The sequence below is a fragment of the Loxodonta africana genome, chromosome 26 (assembly GCF_030014295.1).
Source record: "Loxodonta africana isolate mLoxAfr1 chromosome 26, mLoxAfr1.hap2, whole genome shotgun sequence".
NCBI classification, from domain to species: domain Eukaryota; kingdom Metazoa; phylum Chordata; class Mammalia; order Proboscidea; family Elephantidae; genus Loxodonta; species Loxodonta africana.
In genome coordinates this window covers 26826900-26848142 of record NC_087367.1, presented here as the reverse complement: position 1 = coordinate 26848142, position 21243 = coordinate 26826900, and the positions used below count along the sequence as shown (strand labels likewise).

Sequence of the window (21243 nt, the reverse complement as noted above, 5' to 3'; positions counted from 1 at the left end):
GTACTTCCCTATGGGCGGGGCCCCGCCTTCCGGAAATGGCCGCAGTCCCCGCCCTCGAGCTGCAGGCGGACGGGCGGTGTTGGGCATGGGTGTCCTCTCGCGGGCTGGCGCGGGGCCGTTGTGCGCCGCGGCGCGCGCGGGTAGGCATCGGCGCTGCCGAGTCCAGGGCGTCTTCCTTGGAGCTCCTGTTGGGGGTTCGGGGGTTTCCCCTGGAGCCGAAGGTGCTCGGGGTTGACACGTGATGGCCGTGGGGTCGTGGGCAGTGCTCGCTTTCCCGCGCCTCCTTGGGGGTGGGCGTGACGTCAGTTCACCCTCTCGGGTTGGGGCGCGATTCAAGCTTGACGAAGCTGCTGTGAAAGCGCTCGGGCTACTTTGCACATGTAAATATTAAGATTTTTGATGGGTTCTGTCTGATGTGTTTGGTTTCTCGTAGTCATTCCTCGTTTTTGGAGAGGGAAATGCTTCAGCTCCGGGAAAGAGCCTGCAGAAAACAGCTCGGTGACTCCGATGCTGCGGCATCTCAAGTACAAAATCAAGTCTACTGGCCCCATCACTGTGGCCGAGTACATGAGGGAAGTCTTGACTAACCCAGCCAAGGTAGGGGCCTGGGAGCCAGAGGACCAGGTCGCTGAAACAGATTTGCAAGGTTTGGGGCCAGCGCGAGTGAGAGCCAGGTGGAGCCCGAGGGTCCTCGGCCCGAGCAGCGGGGTGCTTTCCCGGGGGAAATCTTGGGACAGATAAAAGAATACCCTTTGGCCCCTCCTGACCCTGTGGGTTGCTGATCGTGATTTAGTACTTATTTTGGACAGGATAATCTTAAAAGACAAAATGCTCAGCCGTTGACTCAGATTGTGTCGTGGTGAGGAGGCTTCATTAGTTTATTCTGCAGCTATTTATTGGATTCCTCGCAGGGGCCAGGCAAAGGGTCCGGGATAGAGCAAAGAACAAGATGCCTCCTTCATGGAGCTTACAGTCCAGCTGTAAATTAGCCCCTGCCGGGCTCTGGCTCACCGGCTCTCAGTTGGTAGAGTCTCTTCTTGTGTCTTTGGATTTGCAGCTTTCCAAAGAATAATCCGTCTTTGGTAAAGTTTTATTATGGCAAGAAAATAATTTGTTATTAGCATAAACCGTTTACTAGCCTCTTTGTAGCTTAAATATCCCTTGAAGAAAAATATTTAAGACTATTTACCATTTCAGATGAAATCTGCTGTAAAAATGGAAGTACTTAATACAAAAAGCTCAAGTTTATTTGTAAACTGCAAATAGTTATTGAAACTGGTTTTTCCAACAGTCTGTGAACATCTAGACCGTGCTGGTTATCCCTTACCGAGTAATCGCTATATGCCTGGTCCGACCAGAGCAGTTTGGGTGATTATCTCATGACAATCTATGACGAATCCATTTTACAAATACAGTTGCTGAGATTACATAGCTAATAAAAGACAGAACTGGGACTGGGAACAGGCAATCAGGCTGCAGATTCTATACTCTTAGCATTTTGCTGTATCATAATTAAGTAGAAATGCTGTAATGGGAATATATTCAAGGGGTTTATGGCAATTTAGGGGACGGGTAGCCGACCAGGGCTTTGAACTGGTTCGTTGTGGTTAAACCTCTGCTGAGAATTTGCATTTCCACCCCAGATAGGGAATCAGAATCTACATTTTAACAAGATCTGCAGGTGATTCTTGTATATAATAAATTTTGAGAACCACTGCTCTACTAGTGGTTCTCAGAATTGGTCCCTAACCAGCAGCATTAACATTGCCTGGGAATTTGTTAGAGATGCAAATTCTCAGCACAGATTCCCTTCCCAGTGAACCTGGTTCTAAACTCTGGCTGCAGTCAACTAAGGACTAGTCAGGAAATGCTTCCAAGTAGCAGAGGTTCCTGAGTTTCTTCTTGAGTTATCCCATCCCAAAAAACCCACTGCCGTGGAGCTGATTCCGACTCATAGCGACCCTATAGGTTATCAGATGGAGGAAAGGTGAATGGTATTCAGGGAAAGAGACCAATATGAACAAGGGCTCAGAGGTGAGGGAGAACCTGACTAGAACCCCAGAGGCATGAAGGGCCTGTGTGAGTGATGAGATCGAAGATGTAGACAGGGACCAGATCATAAAGGACTTGGTATGAGCTGCTTGGAGTTTGTATATTATTCGGAAGGTGATGGGGAGCCTCTGTAATTGTTTAAGCGGAGGAGGGATGTGATCAGATTTGTGCGTTAGACATTTTACTCATTTTACTTGAGTAATGGGTTAACCATAGGCTGGCTGTGGAGAAGGCTGTTGGCAGAGGGCTCAGTACAGATGCTGTGTGAGAGATGATGAGGGCTGGGTCAGGTCAGTGGCAGTGCTGATAAAGGGGAGGTGACTAATTCCAGCAGAGTTCAGGAGACAGAATGATAACTGATTGGATTTATGAGATGAGGGAAGGATGGCTTTCCTATCTGGGCAAATGGGTAGGTGGATGGTGGAGTTATTTCTAGGAGAAGGAATGCAGGAGGAGGAGGGAAAGGATGAAGAGTTCAGTCTGATGATCTGAATATAAAGTATATATGGGACTCGGAGGTGGAAATCTCCAGCTGGAAGTCGGGATTCAGTGCCTGGGAGGGCTGTCTCTGTTGGGGTGGCTTCAGAGGGCATTGGAATCATCTTCTGGGTTTTCTTGATACTGGAAAGCCTGGAGTCTTTACTGCTCTAGGATTAAGGACTGTCATAGCATTGTGACCTGCATTTCCTTGTCTGCTCCGCAAAGCCACCTGGTGAAAGTCTGTTGTCCTTTCATTTTAGGATGTTTCATGTTTTGCCAGGTTGCAGTAAGAGATCTGTGGAATTCTGGGGTTTGTTTAACTTTTACGTTGGATGTGGTGGGGTGACCTGTGTGTCAAGAGCTTGAGTAAAGGCAGGGATCCTTTAGTGCTCTTGGTCAGTGCCATCAGGGATCAAAAGCTCCTAGAGGGAGAAACTTTAGAACAAACATCTCTGAGGTAGAGTGAAGGACCACTTGTCCTTTATCCATTTATCAAATTCTTATTGAGGCTCCAAACCTGCCAGGCACTATTCCAGGCCTTGGGAATTCTGCATTGAACAATGGAGCATGGGGCTTCTGTTCCAGTGAGGAAAATCCGTTGCTGGCGAGTCAATTCCGACTCAATGCGACCCTATAGGACAGAGTAGAACTGCCCTACAGAGTTTCCAAGGACCACCTGGTGGATTCAAACTGTGGACCTTTTGGGTAGCAGCTGTAGCTCTTAACCACTAGCCACCAGGCTTTCCTTCTAGTGAGAAAGTGGACTGTAAACAGGGAACAGATAGTTAAACAAGATAATTCTAGATTGTCCCACCTGCTTCTGAAAGAAAAACAAAAAAATAGGATGACGGGATTGAAAATAGTAGTGCAGTAGGAATGGGGTGTGGAGAAGTTCCTTAGGTAGGTGGCCGGGGAAGGCCTCTCTGAGAAGTACCTTTGAGCTTAGGCTTGAAGGATGAGAATGGGCCACCATGGCAAAGACCTGGGTGAAGTGAGTTCCCCACAGAGGAACATGAAATACTAAATGTCTGAGCTGGGAAATGCCTTGACACAGAGAAGAGAGAGGAGGCCATTGTGGCTGGAAGGTAGTGACTGGGATGGGGGTCCTGACAGTGAGAAGAGTGAGATAAGTTTGGAGAAGAGCCAGCCCATGGAAGCCTTTGTGGAATTTCAAATTTTCTGTTAGCACAGTGGGAAGCCAGTAAAGTGTTTTTAGCCAGAAAGTATCAAGGTCTGATTTATTTTTACACAGATCATACTGGCTAATGTGTGGAGAACAGACTGTAGAGGGACAAGAGCAGGAGCCTGTGGAAATGACTAGACCAGACTGGTGGTAGCAGAAGTGGAGTGAGAAGAGGATGGTTTAGAAATATATCTTGTCCTGACAGGATTTGCTGATGGATTAGGTGTGGGAGGGTAAAGGAAAGGGAGGAACCAAGAATGACTCTTACTTTTCAGCTTGAGTAATTGGGTGATGGTGGTGCCTTCTGCTGAGACAGTGAAGACGGAGGAGGTTTAGGGTACAGGGGTGGGGCGTGCACCAAGAGCTGCCGTGCAGGCATATCATGTTGGTAACGACATCCGGGTAGAGAAAGCAGGCCGTTGCTTTTAAGAGTCTGGAGCTCAGGAGAAAGATTGCGTATACCTGTATAAATTTGGGCATTAGCAGTATAGAGACGGTGTTTAAAGCCAAGGGGCCAGGGAGACTGAACTTAGAGAAAAGAAGGGTTTCTAGGACTAAGCCTTAAGGTAACTGTAAGAGCTGCCATAGAAGAGAGCTTCTTAACCTGTAAGAATAGAGCTTCTTAACCTACAGACCCTTGAATAGAAATCTGGGGGTTCAGGAAGTTGGATGGGGAAAAAAATGAAACCTTTATTCTCATTAACTTGTAACTAAAACTTAGCGTTCCTTCAGTTATGAACACAGGGTAACAACCAGTAGCATCAGCAATACCCGTGGCTTTGTCATCAGTGGAAGTCACTGATACTGCCGTATCGTATTACAGTGATCACAGGTATCTCGAGATATCATTCATGCTACCCTGCTTCAAAACTTTGGTAATTATTAGACCTACTACTCAATGTTATTTTTTAACACACTAATTTGGAAGCAAAGGAGCCTCTTTATTAAGTGCTTGGTTGCCAACCAAAAGGTCAGCGTTTCAAACCTACCAGCTGCTCCATGGGAGAAAGATGTGGCAATCTGCTTCCATAAAGATTACAGCCTTGGAAACCCTATGGAACAGTTTTACTCCGTCCTATAGGGTTGCTATGCGCCGGAATTGGCTCGACGGCAGTGTGTACCTATACCTAATAAAGGAGCATATATAAATCTGTTTTTTAAGCATTTTGTTAAGTATATTTTGATTTATTTCTTTTGTGTTTTAAGTGTAATGTGTTTAAAAACACTGAAGGGGTCTGTAGGCTTTACCAGACTCCCAGAGTGGTTCTTAACACCAAAAGGCTAGGGACCACTGAAATGCTTACTTATGAAGGGAACGAGAAAGGCTGGAAGGGAATATTGGGTGGAATGAAAAAACATTATTTTAAAGATGGAAGTGACTTGATCACATTTTGAACGCTGAGAGGGAGAAGTTGAAGCTATTGGGGGAGGACGGTACACGGAGCTAGGTCTGTGGATTGGTGTGAGGCATGGTGATCCAGAGCACAGGTGGAGGGCTAGGTTTGGATAAGGGGAAGGAGAAGACATATCATCTTCTGAGTTCTGAGAAAAGGAGGGGAACGGGTGGAGGCAAGGTAGGGTCAGGAGCCCAGGTCACCTGCTGAGAGTGAGGTGGTAGAATATAGGGCTTGAGGAGTAAAGCGAATTTCTTAACAGGCAATTCTTGAATATTTCCTGAAGATTATGCTAAAACTTGGGATATAAAGGCAATTAAGACATAGCCCTTGCCCCCAAATAACAGTGTCTTCTCATGAGGAACATAGACATATAAATAAACTCAGAAAAGAAAGCACAGCATTTGGTCTGAGGTTGGAGACTGAAGGAGGAGGTCGTTGGAGGCTTCCCAGGAGGCTGGCATTTGGACAGACTTGGAGGATGAGCATGAGATCGCCAGGGAAAACTGGAAAGGGAGAAGGAGAACATGAGCAATAGCATGAATGTATGGAGAAGCAGGGCTAATTTTTAAGAAAATTTTTATTGAAATACAACATTCATACAGAAAAGTACATAAATCATGAGTATATAGCTATGAATTTTCAAAATGAACACTCTCATGTAATCAGCACCCAGATCAGGAAACAACATGACAAGCAAGCAGGGCTAATTTGAAAGAGAAAGTGTGAGACTTGGGAGAGGAGGCTGGGGGGAGGCAGGGTCTCCCCAGGTGGGATGTGGGGCCGGCAGAGGGAGGAGGAAGTTGTGGGAGTCAGAGACAGCCGTGGGAGTCAGAGACAGCCATGGCAGGGCTTCCGCCTTTATACCTCGGAGGGTAATTGTTCTCTGTCATTCTCCAAAATGACTATTACTTAGTAAAATTTAGGTAAAGATACCATCTTCACACTTGCTTATTTAGAAGAGAGAATTCTTACTAAAGAATTATTTTATTGTGTACATATATAAGATTTTGGGGGGTTCAAAAAAGCCCCCTTTGAAAGTTAATTTGTTTTCTCCATTTTCTTTTTTTACTCAGGGATATTATGTGCACCGTGACATGCTAGGAGAAAAAGGAGATTTCATTACTTCACCTGAAATAAGTCAGATCTTTGGGGAGGTAATATCGAATGTAAACTGTAAAAGAAACTCTAGTGTCATAAATCTTTGAGAACAGATGAAGTTATATTATTCTGTGTTTTCCAGCTTTTTTTCGTGTATGATTCATCAAATATTTTAATTTCATAGTAGTTTATGTACTGAGGGAATAGAGAGGCAATAGCGGGAAGAAAATGATAGAGAAGACATTTGAAAAGTTCCTACTTCACTAAAATAAAGGAAATGAAGAGGTAGGGACAAAGGTAAATAGATGGAAAAAAGAAGTAGAGTGGTAGACAAGAGGAGAATGAGATGAAATGTGAGACTGGAAGAAGAAGGACTGACAAAAGGAAAGCTGAGGAAAGAGGGAGAGAATATCCAAGAAGTAAGAGAGAAAAGGTAATACTGAGAAATTAGTAAAATCAAGATGAGCCCTAAGGCCGCCAACCAGGAGTTAGCCATAGTTACAGTAGGAGTCTCCATTAAGAAACTTTGAATTCCCTTTAGGATTCTAGTTCATTTATTTTCATGCAGGTATGTTTGAACAATTTAGAAATAGAAAATGGTATATAGGAGAAAGTAGAATCCAGGTATTGAAAATCATTAATTATAACTGAGAGCCGTGTAATTATTTAACTCATATGAATATGAAAAAATGACAAAATCATATTTCAGATGTGTATTTACTTTCAAATAATAGCATCTCTCTGTAAGTGAAATCCTCTTGTCTCTGTTCAAGGGATCTTTTATAACAGGAGCTTGCCCTATAACCAGTATCTTTGTTTATTAAGCTTTCTCAATGGTGTCTGTTGTGACATAGTTCAGTGAAGTTCCTGTGTGTCTGTGTGTGTATATGTCTGTACAGGTATGTGTTACTTAATGTCCATGATACATTCCGTGAAAGAGGACGTTATATGATTTGGACACTGTGCAAACACCTGTGCAGGGCTTGGGGCTCCTGGGCCTGGCCCTGGGGGCTGCTGTGCGGTGCATATGGGAAGCTCCTGCTGAGGACGCCTCAGGTGAATGCTTGGCCGGGTCTCCCCCAGCTGTCGCCAGCTTCCCTTCTAAGCCAGATGCAGAGAACACCAGCTTACCCATGAGAACCTGCCCTGGGGGTGTAGGGGGAGGTAAGCGTGGGCCAAGGGGGCCGAGGGCTCCCGAGCCAGGGCTGGGGTGTCTGGGGCGTGTACCTTTCCATCAGCGCCCTGTAGGACCACATTGGACAAAATGCAGGGACTAGACCTACCAAGTGGTGGGAGCCAAGGGTGAACAGGCTTGGGAGTTTGGGCCTGGGCCTCCATTGCCACAGACTAGGTGGCTTCTGGGCCACACACATCAGCCAGGCAGAAGTTATACTGCGGCCTCAGACACCTGGGTGCCCTGGCCCGGCCATATATGTGGTTGGACATTTCCCAAATAGACATTAAGTGACGCAAACCTGTACATATATATTAAATAACATACATTGTGGATATTTACAAACATTTTCCTTTTGGCCTAAAGTGCAGTTATGTGGAATTTTATATCATGGTATACTTTATAATACTTTAATGTAATTTTTGCATTGTCACAGCTACTGGGGATATGGTTCATTAGTGAATGGATGGCCACTGGGAAAAGCTCAACTTTCCAACTGGTGGAACTGGGTCCAGGTAGAGGTACCCTAACTGGAGATATTTTGAGGGTAGGTAATAAAAGAAAATAAAAGAATACCTTAAAGTGTCATGAAGATGAACTGTACTACTTCTGACTGTTTGCGAACTTTGTGAATTTCCTTGGCTTTCAGTCCTACTTCCTTGATCTCATATTTTTCAGCTAAAATATCACGTCAGAATAACAAAATTAATTGTTATTGTCTATTTGTAAGCTTAAAAAAGGGAAGAGGAATGTGAAAGCTAAAAGTATAAATTGTTTAGAAGACAATAAGGGAGAATATATTTGCCTTCTGAGTTGGGGAAGGGAAAGGTAATCATTTCAACTACACTAAAGTTAAGAACTTTTGGTCTTCAAAGACACCGTGAAGACAATGAAAAGCCAAGCCACAGATTGGAAGAAGATATTTGTAATACATATAACCAACAAAGAATAGTAATTAGAATATATAAAGAATGCCTTTAAATCAATAAGAAGGCAGATAACTCAATATAAAATTCTGGTCTGAGACTGAACAGGATTTTCATAAAGGAAGAAATCCAATTGGCCGATAAAAACAAAAAGGTATTTATTTAGCTTCATTGATAATCAGGGTAATGAAAATTAAAATCACACTGAGACACCACTGTACTCTCTCTAGATTGGGAAAAATTAGTCTGATAACCCCACGTGTTGGTGAGGGTGGGGAGATGTGAAGCAGTGGGGATTCTCATAAACCGCTTGTGAGAATGTAATTTGGTACAGCCACGTTGAAAAGGTATTGAACGTTACTTGCTAATGTCATAGTTGTATTATGTGACCCAGTGATTTCATCGCTAGGCAAATGCCCTAGAAAACCTTATGCATATTTGCATCAGGAGACATGTACAGGAATGTAGCAGCGTTATTTAGAAGAACAAAGAGCTGGAAACAGCCCAAGTGCCTGTGAGTGGGAGAACAGATAAACACACAGTGGCATAGTCACAGCCCCGTGGAAATGCCTGGGGTCCCAGCAGAACACAGCAGCGTAAAATACAGGATGGGATGGTGCTGAGTCAAAAAAGCAATTTGCAGAAGACTTCATATCATGGTTGTATTTATATAAATTAAAATATAATCAGCATCAAACAATACATATTTGATGCTACAAAAGTAGTAAAATTTTAATGAAAAGCGAACTCAAAGTTCAGGATTGTGGTGACATCTGAGGGAAGGAAGGAGGGCATGGGGGCATGAAAAGTAAGGGTCATGTCCCATTTCTGTAACAGGTGGTGGGTATTCTGTGTGTAATTTTTTCTATCCTTCTATGTAATATTTTATAAAACTATTAAAAGGAAATACTGGTCCTAGTATACAATAAATAATAGTGCCTTTTAAACTTAGTTTATTTTGAATGCCATCAGTCCATTTGAAATTAGTTTGTGTGTACCTGGCAATTCAGTGTTTTAAAAAAAAACAAAAAACCAATGACAACAATAGAACCAATTTAAATGGGAGTTCCTTGATGCTTATATGATTTATGTTGAAAACTAGGAATTGAAGGATCAAAAAAATAAATTGTGAATATCTGACAAATAAGAATCTTGATTATATCATATTTAGAAAAAATAAATAAATGAAACTACTGATTTAAGTTTTCAGAGCTCTGTTTTATATCTTTAAATGGACAAAGGTCTTTGAATACAAAATAATAAGATTAATATAATATTTAATATTTAAGAATATTTAAATATTTAATAAGATTTTTGTTTTCTCGTTTCTAGTACTTTAAAAATCAAGCCGATAACTCAAAACTGTATGAAGTCTGCTTCGGTAGATTGAGTCACAAGAACACATGAAAAGCCAAGAGATTAAAAGCAAATAGCCAAAGAAGTATCGCAGCCTTTTTTATTTTTTAATCGTACTTTCTGACCGTTTATTCTCCGGATGAAGAGGTTTTCATTTTAAGTTTTAGTGCCAAACTAAGTTGGGACGAGTCACCTTGTCCCTGTTGTCAGCCTGTGCTCGCATGATCTCTGAATTAGGGGCCAATGGCCTGTGGAAGTTAATACAAATGAAAAATAATACTGATGTGCCTTATGCTTTCGGCTTTGGGGTTTTAGCATTAAAATATTGGTAAAATACTAGTATTTAAGTTTTTCTTGTTTTTTTTCCTCTCATACTTACAGCAGTAAAGTTTTGTAGTCTGAGAAAAAAAAAAAGAAAATGTGGTAGAATCCCAGAGTCAAACTGTCAAGTTTTATTGTCGTTAAAGCTGCCTCACAACGACACTACATGAAACAGAACGGAACACGGCTCAGGCCTGCACCGTTTACGTCGTTATGTTTGAGCCCATTGTTGCAGCCAGTGTGTCAATTCATCTCATTGAGGGTCTTCCACTTTTTCACAGACCCTCTGCTTTACCAAGCATGATGTCCTTCTCCAGGGATTGGTCCCTCCTGATAGTATGTCCGAAGTACATAAGACAAAGTCTCGCCATTCTCCCTTCTAAGGGACTTTCTGGCTGTACTTCTCCCAAGACAGATACATTTGTTCTTCTGGCAGTCCGTGGTATGTTCAGTATTCTTTGCCAACATCCTAATTCAAATGTGTCAGTTCTTCTGTCTTCCTTCGTTACTGTCCAGCTTTTACGTGGATATGTGATGATTGAAAATACCATGGGTTGTGTTGAGTGCACCTTAGTCCTCAACATTTGAAAGAGGTCTTTTGCAGCAGATTTGCCTAAGGCAATATGTCATTTGATTTCCTGACTATTGCTGCTTCCAGGGGCGTTAAATGTGGATCCAAGTAAAATGAAATATTTGACAATTTCAGTCTTTTCTCCATTTATCATGATGTTGCTTATTGGTCCAGTTATTAGGATTTTTGTTTTATGTTGAGGAATAATCCATACTGAAGACTGTAGTCTTTGATCTTTATCAGAAAGTGCCTCAGGTCCTCTTCATTTTCATCAAGCAAGGTTGTGTCATCTGCATATCGCAGGTGGTTAATGAGTCTTCCTCCAATCCCGATGCTGCGTTCCTCTTCATATAGTCCAGCTTCTTGGATTATTGGCTCAGCATCCAGATTGAATAGGTATGGTGAAAGGATACAACCCTGACGCACACCTTTCCTCACTTTAAACCATGCAGAATCTCCTCGTTCTGTTCTAATGACTGCCTCTTGGTCTACGTACAGATTCCTCAGGAGCACAGTGAAGTGTTCTGGAGTTCCCATTCTTTGCGATGTTATAATTTGTTATGACCCAAACAGTCAAAAATGCCTTTGCTGACAGTCAATAAAATATAGGTAAATAACTTACTGATACTCCCTGGTTTTCAGCTAAGATCCATCTGACATCAGCAATGATATCCCTTGTTCCACATCCTCTTCTGAATCTGGCTTGGATTTCTGAGTCATTTCTGACTCACAACGACACTACATAAAACAGAACGGAACACTGCTCAGGCCTGCACCATTGTTAGAAACGTTGTTATGTTCGAGCCCATTGTTGCAGCCAGTGTGTCAGTCCATCTCATTAAGGGTCTTCTGCTTTTTCACTGACCCTCTGCTTTACCAAGCATGATGTCCTTCTCCAGGGCTTGGTTCCTCCTGATAGTATGTCCGAAGTACATAAGACAAAGTCTCGCCATTCTCCCTTCTAAGGGACATTCTGGCTGTACTTCTTCCAAGACAGATGTGTTTGTTCTTCTGGCAGTCCGTGGTATGTTCAGTCGACGTACTGCTACAGCTGCTTTTGAATGATCTTCAGGAAAATTTTACTTGTGTGTGACATTAATGATGTTACCTGACAATTTCCACATTCTGTTGGATCACCTTTCTTTGAAATGGGCATGAATATGCATCTCTCCCAGTCATCTGGCCAGGTGGCTGTCTTCCAAATTTCTTGGCATAGACGAGTGAGCACTTCCAGCATTACATCTGTTTGTTGAAACATCTTAGTTGGTATTCCGTTGTTTTTCACCAGTGCCTTCAGTGCAGCTCGTACCTCTTCCTTTAATATCATCGGTTCTTTATCATATGTTGCCTCCTAAAATGGTTGAACGCCGACCAGTTTTTTTTGGTATAGTGACTGTATTCCTTCCATCTTCTTTTGATGCTTCTTGCATGGTTCAACATTTTGTCCATACCCAAAAACCAAACCCACTGCTGTCGTGTTGATTTCGACTCATAGCAGCCCTATTTTGCCCATAACCAACCCACTGCCGTAGAGTTGATTCCGACTCATAGCGACCCTATAGGACAAAGTAGTGCCTGGCGGATTCGAACTGCCAGCCTTTTGGTTAGCAGCCATAGCATTTAACCATTACGCCACCAGGGTTTCTATTTTGCCCATAGAATCCTTTAATATTGCAACTCAAGGCTTGACTTTTTTCTTCATTCTTTCAGCTTGAGAAATGCCTAGTGCATTCTTCCCTTTTGATTTTCTAACTCCAGGTCTTTGCACATTTCAGTATAATAGTTAACTTTATCTTCTTGAACTGCCCTTTGAAATCTTTTGTTCAGCTCTTTTACTTCATCATTTCTTGAATTTGCTTTAGCTACTCTGTGTTCAAGAGCAAGTTTCAGAGTCACTTCCAACATCCATTTTGGTTTTTTCTTTCTTTCCTGTCTTTTTAAAGACCTTTTGCTTTCTTCATGTATGGTGTCCTCAGTGCCATCCCACAGCTCGTCTGGTCTTCAGTCTTTAGTGTTCAGTGCGCCAAATCTATTCTTGTGATGGTGTCTAAATTCAGGTAGAATATACTCAAGGCCATGTTTTGGCTTTTTCAAACTTGTTTTACTTTTCTTCAGCTTCAACTTGAACTTGCATATGAGCAGTTGATGGTCTGTTTTGCAGTCAGCCCCTGGTCTTGTTCTGACTTAACGATATTGAGCTTCTCCATCATCTCTTTCCACAGATATAGTCCATTTGATTCCTATGTATTCCATCCTGCCAGGTCCATGTATACAGTGGTCATTTATGTTGTTGATAAAAGGTATTCGTGTTAGTCATCTAATGCTGCTATAACAGAAATACCACAAGTGGATGGCTTTAACAAAGCGAAGTTTATTCTCTCGCATTCCAGTAGGCTAGATGTCCGAATTCAGGGTGCCGGCTCCAGGCGAAGGCTCTCTCCCGCTGTCGGTTCTGGAGGAAGGTCCTTGTCAGCAGTCTTCCCTTGGTCTAGGAGCATCTCAGTGCAGGAGCCTCAGGTCCAAAGGATGTGCTCTGTTCCTGGCACTGCTTTCTTGGTGGCATGAGGTCCCCCTCTCTGCTCTCTTCCCTTTCCTTTTTATCTCTTCAGAGATAAAAGGTGGAGCAGGCCACACCCCAGGGAAACTCCATTTACACTGGATCAGGGATGTGACCTGGGTAAGGGTGGTGTTACAATCCCACCCTAACCCTTTTTAACATAAAATTACAATCACAAAACGGAGGACAACCACACAATACTGGGAATCATGGCCTAACCAAGTCGACATACATTTTTGGGGGGACATAATTCAATCCATGACAGTATTTAAAATGGATAGGTCATGGGCCTTGCAGAATTCTATCATGCAGTCTCCAGTGTTGTGTCTGTCACCAAGGCCATATTTTCCAACTACTGATCCTTCTTTGTTTCCAGCTGTCACATTCCAATCACTAGTAATTATCAATGCATCTCGATTGCATGTTTGATGAATTTTAGACTGCAGAAGTTGGTAAAAATCTTCAATTTCTTCATCCTTGGCCTTAGTGGTTGGCACGTAAATTTGAACAAGTCGTATTAATGGGTCTTCCTTGCAGGCGTAAGGATATTGTTTTATAGCTGACGGTGTTGTACTTCAGGATGGATCTTAAAATGTTTTTGACAAATGTGACACCATTCTTTAATTTGTCATTCCTTGCATAGTAGACCATATGCTTTGTCTGTTTCACAATGGCCAGTACCAGTCCATTTCAGCTCACTAACGCCTCAGATATTGATCTTCAAGTGTTCCAATTCATTTTTCACACCCTGCAGTTTTCCTAGATTCATACTTTGCACGTTTCTTATTCCAGTTATTAATGGATGTTTGCAGCTGTTGCTTCTCATTTTGAGTCATCCCACATCAGCAAATAAAGGTCCCAGAAGCTTTACTCCATTCACATCATTAAGATCAGTTCTACTGTCAGGAGACAGCTCTTCCCCAGTCGTATTTTGAGTGCCTTCCAACCTGAGGGGCTCATCTTCCCACACTGTATCAGACAATGTTCTGCTACTTTTCATAAGGTTTTCACTGGCCAGTTTTTTCAGAAGTAGACTGCCAGCTCCCCCTTCCCAGTCTGTTTTAGTTTGGAAGCTCCACTGACACCTGTCCACCATGGGTGACCCTACTGGCACTTGATATATTGGTGGGATACCTTCCAGCATCACAGCAACATGCAAGCCATCACAGTATGACAAACTGACAGGCGAGTGGGAGGGGGTCAAGTTATTAGTGCCATTCATATTTGATTTCCTGTGGATATAGTTTAATCATCTTAAAGAGGAGGTTAGTTCATAAACAGGCAATATACATTTTCTTGTTCTTTTTTTAGATTGCATAATCTGAATCATTTTTATTGGATGCTCAATTTTTAATTTGTTAATTATAATTCTAATTGTTCTCATTAGAAACCGAATTTGTGCACTGTTCTTTTCTTACATAGGCAACACTTAATAACTCTAATAGGTTATGATTCTCATAAACTGCCATTGAGGGGCTTGTGTGAAAAACAGATCTCTCTGAAACCAAATAGTACTTCTACTGTGACATGAGCAAATTGTTGTGGTAAATGATTAGAAACCTTAAAATTTACTCAACATGTTTATTTTGCTGATAGTTTTTTTCTTCTTTCTGTATGTAGGTGTTTAGCCAACTTGGATCTGTGCTGAAAAACAGTGACATTTCAGTCCATCTCGTAGAGGTGAGCCAAAAGTTAAGTGAGATCCAAGCGGCAACACTGACTGAAGAGAAGGTCCCATTGGAGCGAAATGCTGGCTCTCCAGTGTATATGAAAGGGATTTCTAAGTCGGGGATACCAATTTCCTGGTACCGAAATCTGCAAGATGTTCCAAAAGGTAATTATTTTTGCATTACTGAAGGAAAATTTTGATCACAACCCCTCACAGTAGTGATAGGTGGTAAGAAGCTCTTACAGCAACATAATTGATTATTGCTGCCAGATCTTTTACGTGTAGCCATTTTCTAGCAAAGAGCATCATACTGGAACATGAAATTCCCTAACATTGAGGAGCAATGTATTTCATGTAGTTTCGCAAAAAACAGTATGTAAATCTGTTGTATTTCTTAGTTTTTGTCTACTGCTGAGATAGCACTGATAGGAAGCAGTCCGAGGCAGTAGGACTGAGGGAACCGAGATCATTAGATTCGGTTAGCTAAATTATTTGAGCTTTTGAAAATTCTTACTTGCCTAAAAGGAACAAGATGTAGTGGTAAAATCCCTGAACAAGCCAGGCGTCTCATGCTGATGAGCTCAGCCTGAAGTGGCGGCGCCTCCCGGCAAGGCAGGGTCACGATTCCTGGCCTCCGCCTTCCCTGTCGCTTTTAGGAGATCCGGATTCCCTTCCAGCTCTACCAAACTTCCAGCTCTGACAAACTGATTTAAACTGATGATGCAGACACTTGGGCTCTCTGGCCCTGTTCTGTGGAAAATGAGAAGAGTAGCGTTTGTTCCCCTTGGACGTTCTGCAGAGTTAGGTTTCCCGTGAAGCACCCCTGGGGATCCTGTGCTGCTGGTGCGCCAATCCTGAAGGACCAGGCGTTTCTTTCTCCCAGTTAATGTTCAGAAGCAGCAATTAATTGCCTTAAATATGCCGAGATACTCACTTTTTCTTCTGTTTTTCAATAGGGCACAGCTTTTATCTTGCACATGAATTTTTTGATGTTCTTCCTGTGCACAAGTTTCAGGTATTGATGGGAAAAGGTCAAGTTCATAAATGAGTAACAAGGGCCTTATGCTGTAAGAGTGAACGTTTGTGCCATTCAATTGGACTGGTATTTAATTTACTGAAGATTGCTTGTGGAAGTTATTTCTTAACTGTATTTGGAATTTTGATGAATATAAATAATTCAGAAGCAAAAAGGAAATATTAAGGAGAATTCTTGTGGGATAACGAAGTGAGAGAGTTTGAGATGGTAAATTGCTATAGTGCAGTGTAAGATTTCTTAAAGCAAATTTTTTAAATTCCAAAGATTAAAATTGTTCTTCATTCTTTCCATGGGCAGAGTTAAGATTTTGTGGTAATGTATGTGTACTATTAATGCTAAGATCAGTTGTTATTATGTAGCAGTTTGTTACCAGAAGCTTCTGATTATTTCTCCAGAGCCTGTTTTCCATTTTTGGACACTTTCCATGCTGCTGATTCTCACTTTCTTCTATTGCTCCACATTCGTTACTGCTTTCATTTACAACATGAGTAGTTTACTCATCTCGTTCAAAGGAAATGAACTAATGCTTCTAAATAATTTCAAGTAGTCAAGTGCTCTATAAGTGTTAGTTAAATATATAATAAGTGTTATCTATGTTATTTATGGTAAGAGGAGAAAACTAATAGTTATTTTTGGTAGAGGCAGTTTTGAGAGCAAATAAGACAAGATTTGTATTAATGTGTTGTTTTTGGTTAGAAAACACCACAGGGATGGCGAGAAGTCTTAGTTGATATCGACCCCCAAGTTTCTGACAAACTGCGGTTTGTTTTGGCGCCTTGTGCCACCCCAGCAGAAGCCTTCATACAGGTAGGAATACTTTTGTTTTTCTTCTTATTGCCTTTTATTGGCAACAGAATCTTCCAGGTCTTATTTATCGAGTTACTCTTTTAGGGTTCATTTACCGAAGAAAGAGTTGCTTTCAGTACGTTTGCTTTCAGTACGTGATGTGCCTTTTATTAACAGTGGAAAGGACAGAGGCTCTAGAGGCAGGAGCTGAGGTTAAAATCCACATTTGCATTTCTTGGCTGTGCGACCTTAAGCAATGAGAATGCAGTAAGAGAGAAAGTAAGTGCTTACTCAGCAAGTCCCTAACCTTCTCTGTTTACCTCAGTTTCCTCACTTTTAAGATGGTGACGACGTCATCTCCTTTACTGGAAGAGTTTGACGTCTGTGAAAGCAGTGTGGTGCAGCGTAGTGTGGTAGCAGCAGCAGTAGTAACACCTAGCATTTGTTGAACGCTGCATGTTTTCTGTGTTGTATTCTGTACTGTATTACTGTGTATCACTCTGTATTTCCTTACTGGTTCCTCAGAACGACCCTAGTAGCTAACTTCTGTTAGCACTCTCTGTGGGCGGCTGCTGGAGCCTGGGCTTTGCCGTGCTTCCACTCAGCTCTAGTCTGACGGATGGTGGCTTTACTGCTGCTTTCTGCTGACGTCAAGGAGTAATCACAAGAGCTTACTGATCTGAGCTCTGATTGCCTCTTTTTAGTCCTTTTTCTAGCTCAGGGAAAAGAGTTCCACTTTCTGGACCTTAAGTAAGAACTTCCTGTCTCATAAGTTAATCAATTTGAGAAGCATAACCGCATTTAAAACTATATCTCTAAATTTTTCTTTTTTGCAAAGTATATGTAAGTGAGAATATCAGCCTAAACACTTGTGAACATTTCTATTTACTTCATATTCTGGGTACCTAGTTTTACCTGAGAAACAAATTCATAAAGCTACCAGGCACTAACTCCCTTGCCCTGGGAGTTGTGTTTCTGTATCACTTAAGAGGGAAGGAGTGATGACTTTGCCGTTTGTTTGAACGGGGCGAGTGGTAACAGAGTCGTCTTCTTGAAGAGAGGAATCGAGAGGGGGTGAGGATGTCAGCATGGTAAGCTGTGTCAGCTTGAAGAAGCTGACCTCACGGTGTTTAGACTACAGTACCCTGGTGGCATAGTGGTTAAGTGCTAGGGCTGCTAACCAAAGGGACGGCATTTGGAATCCGCCAGACGCTCCTTGGAAACTCTATGGGGCAGTTCTGCTCTGTCCTGTAGGGTCGCTATGAGTCGGAATCGACTCGATGGCACTGGGTTTGGTTCAATTTATTTAATAGTTCTGGCTTACATGGTTCATTATTTGATTTAATCCTCACAACAAACCTACTGCTGTATGTAGATGATGAGGAAAGACTCAGAGCAGTTAAGTAACTTGTCTGCCAGTAGGCAGAGACGTCAGGGCAAGTCAGTACTTCATTTTCAGTGGGATGTTAAGAGAGCAAATGTTAATGTATGCTTTCATAATGAAGAAAACCAATGTAAATTTTCAGTCATCTTAAGAATTAGTGAAATGTCATAGGTACTGGCAAAGTTAACAAGTGTTAATATTTATTGTCATTTTGCTTTTTAAGCTAATAAGCTCCTACTGTGGACTTAGTTTACTGGCTGAACATCTCGGGAATTAAGGGTCGCAGGAATTATTTCATAAGGTGATGTTTCTATTACAGATACCAAAAACCAAACCTGTTGCCATGGAGTTGATTCCCTCAACTCAGAGCGACCCTACAGGACAGAGAACCACCCCATAGGGTTTCCAAGGAGTGGCTGATGGGTTTGAACAGCTGACCTTTTGGTTAGCAGCTCTTAACCACTGCACCACCAGAGCTCCCAATTAAAGATAGAAGGGCACATTATCAGGATACTTTGTGCCCCAACGAAAGGTTACATAATATACTTAATAGGATCTGTTTTTTTTTTAATTGGATTTATATCCTTTCAGCACATTTTTTTGAGTGCCTGCTGTGTTCTAAAGGTAGACAAAAAATCCCTTTCCCATGCTTCCAGTCCAATGGGATATCTATGTATATGAATTATGACATAAAGGTATATCACTGTTAAGTAAGACAATGCACTTGGCCTCCTGGAGGGTTGGGCCTTCTGGGGATATAAAAGAGGTTAAAGTCTTTGTAAACTGAGTGGATGGCTTCCAAGAACCAAGGAGTTCTATACAATAAAAAGGATGCCACATGAAGAATTTAATGTAGCAAACATTCATATTGAGAAGGAATTTATTTTTATTAAAATTAAATGCTCATTGTAGAAAAACCAAAGAAAATACAGATGAGAAAAAAAATCTAAGGGCGCCGTTCTTCTGAGCGATGTACTTTCTTCTCCTCTGTTACTAGAGTGACGAAACAAGGGACCATGTGGAAGTGTGTCCTGACGCAGGTGTTATCATTCAGGAACTTTCTCAGCGCATCGCACAGGCTGGAGGAGCTGCACTGATTGCTGATTATGGTCACGATGGAACAAAGACAGATACCTTCAGGGTACAGATAGTTTTATAATATGATTTATCAGAACTAACAAAATCAATTGTTAGATTTTGAGCTTATCGAAGATCTTTATCTTTGGTTCCCATAATACTTAGCCTTGTTATGTTACACTATTTTATAATTAAGATTAATTCATATTACTGTAATTACTCTTAAAGAGCCCTGGTGGCTCAGCAGTTAAGCGCTTGGCTGCTAACAAAGATTGGCAGTTCGAATCTACCCAGTGGCTCCTTGGGAGAAAGACCTGGCAGTCTTCTCCTATAAAGATTACAGTCTAGAAAATGCTATGGGGCAGTTCTGCTCTGTCACATTGGGTCACAATGCATTGAAAAATTGACTCGATGGCACCCAACAACAACAGTAATTATCTTTATCCCTAGGTTTTACTTCCTAACCCTAAGTCTGCTGTCCAGCAGGGTCTGAATTTTTGCACAGACACTAATAAGCATCTGAATGACACAAATGGGAAGATTTTCTGAAATTCTGAAACTTGTGTTCTTTTCCCCTACCCTTTATTTTAGAGTTTTTGGTACTTCTTTGCAGACTTAATCTAATTACTGTAGTTTAAGTCATTCAAACCTTTTTTCTATCCTACTTCCAACTTACATCTTTTCTCCTCTCCAGATATATTTTTTGCCCTTCCTAAACATCCTTATGTTCTTTGAATACGATTGCTTTAATACATTTTAATGGGAATACATTTAAGTAGATGCCATTAGTCATTTTCTAGATACGTGGTTCACAGCCTCTAACTGTACCTGTTTGTTAAAAATGCTGATTCCCTACCTTCACCTTTAGGGTTCTGATTCACTAGGTCAGGGTGGAGTCCAGTAACGTATTTGCAGGTGATTCTGGTGCACATGGACTATGGGTCCACTTTGTAAAACACCGTATAGGTTCTGATTACCTGAATTCATCTGTAGAATTAACGAGATCTCCTCTAGTCCATCCCTGAGCGTATTAATGAAGATGCAGAATACCTGTGTCAAGGGCACATCTCCAGGCACTCAACAGTGCACTTTTATATTAGAGCTTCCGCAGAGTGTTCATTTGAAGACAGGGTGCTACTGCATTAAGTTTGAAAACCACTGACTTAAGCCATATTTTCAGAGTTGGTTGTTAAGTCTAATGTACTAGAATAGCATTTCTTTAATCTTGATGGCAACCATAGAAGGGCCAAAACTCCTTATTTCTTTAATTATGTTCAAGGGCTTTTGTGGTCACAAGCTCCATGATGTCTTACTTGCTCCAGGAACGGCTGACCTAACAGCTGACGTGGACTTCAGTTATTTGCGCAGAATGGCACAGGGGAAAGTGGCCTCTCTGGGTCCAGTGACACAACAAATGTTTTTAAAAAATATGGGTATTGATGTCCGGCTGAAGGTAATGGTTTATTTCACTGTCAGTACTTTAATTTCATAGCACTTAGATTATTTTAAATGTGAAGTTTACCTGGCCTTGGTGCTCTTGTAGTTAGCCAGATGGTTGGTGTTCCAGGCTTTTCGATAGTGTAGGAGTCAGTGCAGCCAGATAGCCTGGGGGTTCGTGCATCTCCATGTGAGGTAAGGCTCTGAATAGTTTTCATTTTTGTTAAGAAAAAAACAGAAAATTTGGCCATGTTTATGTGTATCAATTTTTGTAATGTTCCTCTGAGGACAGTTAACCCTTCAGAGTAGGCAAAACCCACTGGGGTATTTGTTAAAAATGCAAATTCACAGCAACCTATGTTTATGACAAGTACCCCAGATGGTTCTGATGCAGGTGATGAGAAATCATATTTCGAGCACTGCTTTATGGAATATTTAATAGTCATAAGTACTGCTGCATAGAACTAGGAATACTTCTTCTGGTCACTTTTGCTAAGGATTTTTTTTCTTTTTAGGTTCTTCTAGATAATTCAGATGAGCCATCTACAAGGCAGCAATTAGTTCAGGGGTATGATATGTTAATGAACTCTAAGAAGATGGGAGAAAGATTTAACTTTTTCGCCTTGGTACCTCATCAGAGACTTCCCAATGGAAGCCATCAGATGAATGCGTGTAAATCAAAACCTCCTCCAGCACCTGTGGCTGGGTTCCATGAACTTGCTTGGCGGTGACATTTCAA

The 21243-nt window shown here is 41.7% G+C and overlaps 1 protein-coding gene across 2 annotated transcripts; it reads left to right on the top strand.

Annotated features, from left to right (window-relative positions):
• Window positions 1-29: 29 nt before the first annotated feature.
• On the top strand, window positions 30-21235 carry NDUFAF7 (NADH:ubiquinone oxidoreductase complex assembly factor 7). 2 transcript variants are annotated; one of them, XM_003416078.4, is made up of 10 exons: window positions 30-140; window positions 434-597; window positions 6186-6266; window positions 7821-7931; window positions 14736-14949; window positions 15741-15799; window positions 16517-16627; window positions 18988-19131; window positions 20347-20520; window positions 21020-21235. In XM_003416078.4, the coding sequence occupies exons 1-10, from the start codon at window positions 86-88 to the stop codon at window positions 21233-21235; spliced, it is 1329 nt and encodes a 442-aa protein (XP_003416126.3). In that variant the 5' UTR covers window positions 30-85. The 2 variants fall into 2 exon arrangements, with proteins under 2 accessions (XP_003416126.3, XP_023411053.1); XM_023555285.2 differs by having other exon boundaries at window positions 71-221.
• Window positions 21236-21243: the final 8 nt, after the last annotated feature.

Coding starts and splice junctions, on each gene's coding strand:
- NDUFAF7 (XM_023555285.2), top strand. CDS start 86: ATGGGTGTCCTCTCGCGGGCTGGCGCGGGGCCGTTGTGCGCCGCGGCG. Junction 16,628..18,987: donor CAGCAGAAGCCTTCATACAG/GTAGGAATACTT, acceptor CTCTGTTACTAG/AGTGACGAAACAAGGGACCA. Junction 20,521..21,019: donor GTATTGATGTCCGGCTGAAG/GTAATGGTTTAT, acceptor TTTTCTTTTTAG/GTTCTTCTAGATAATTCAGA.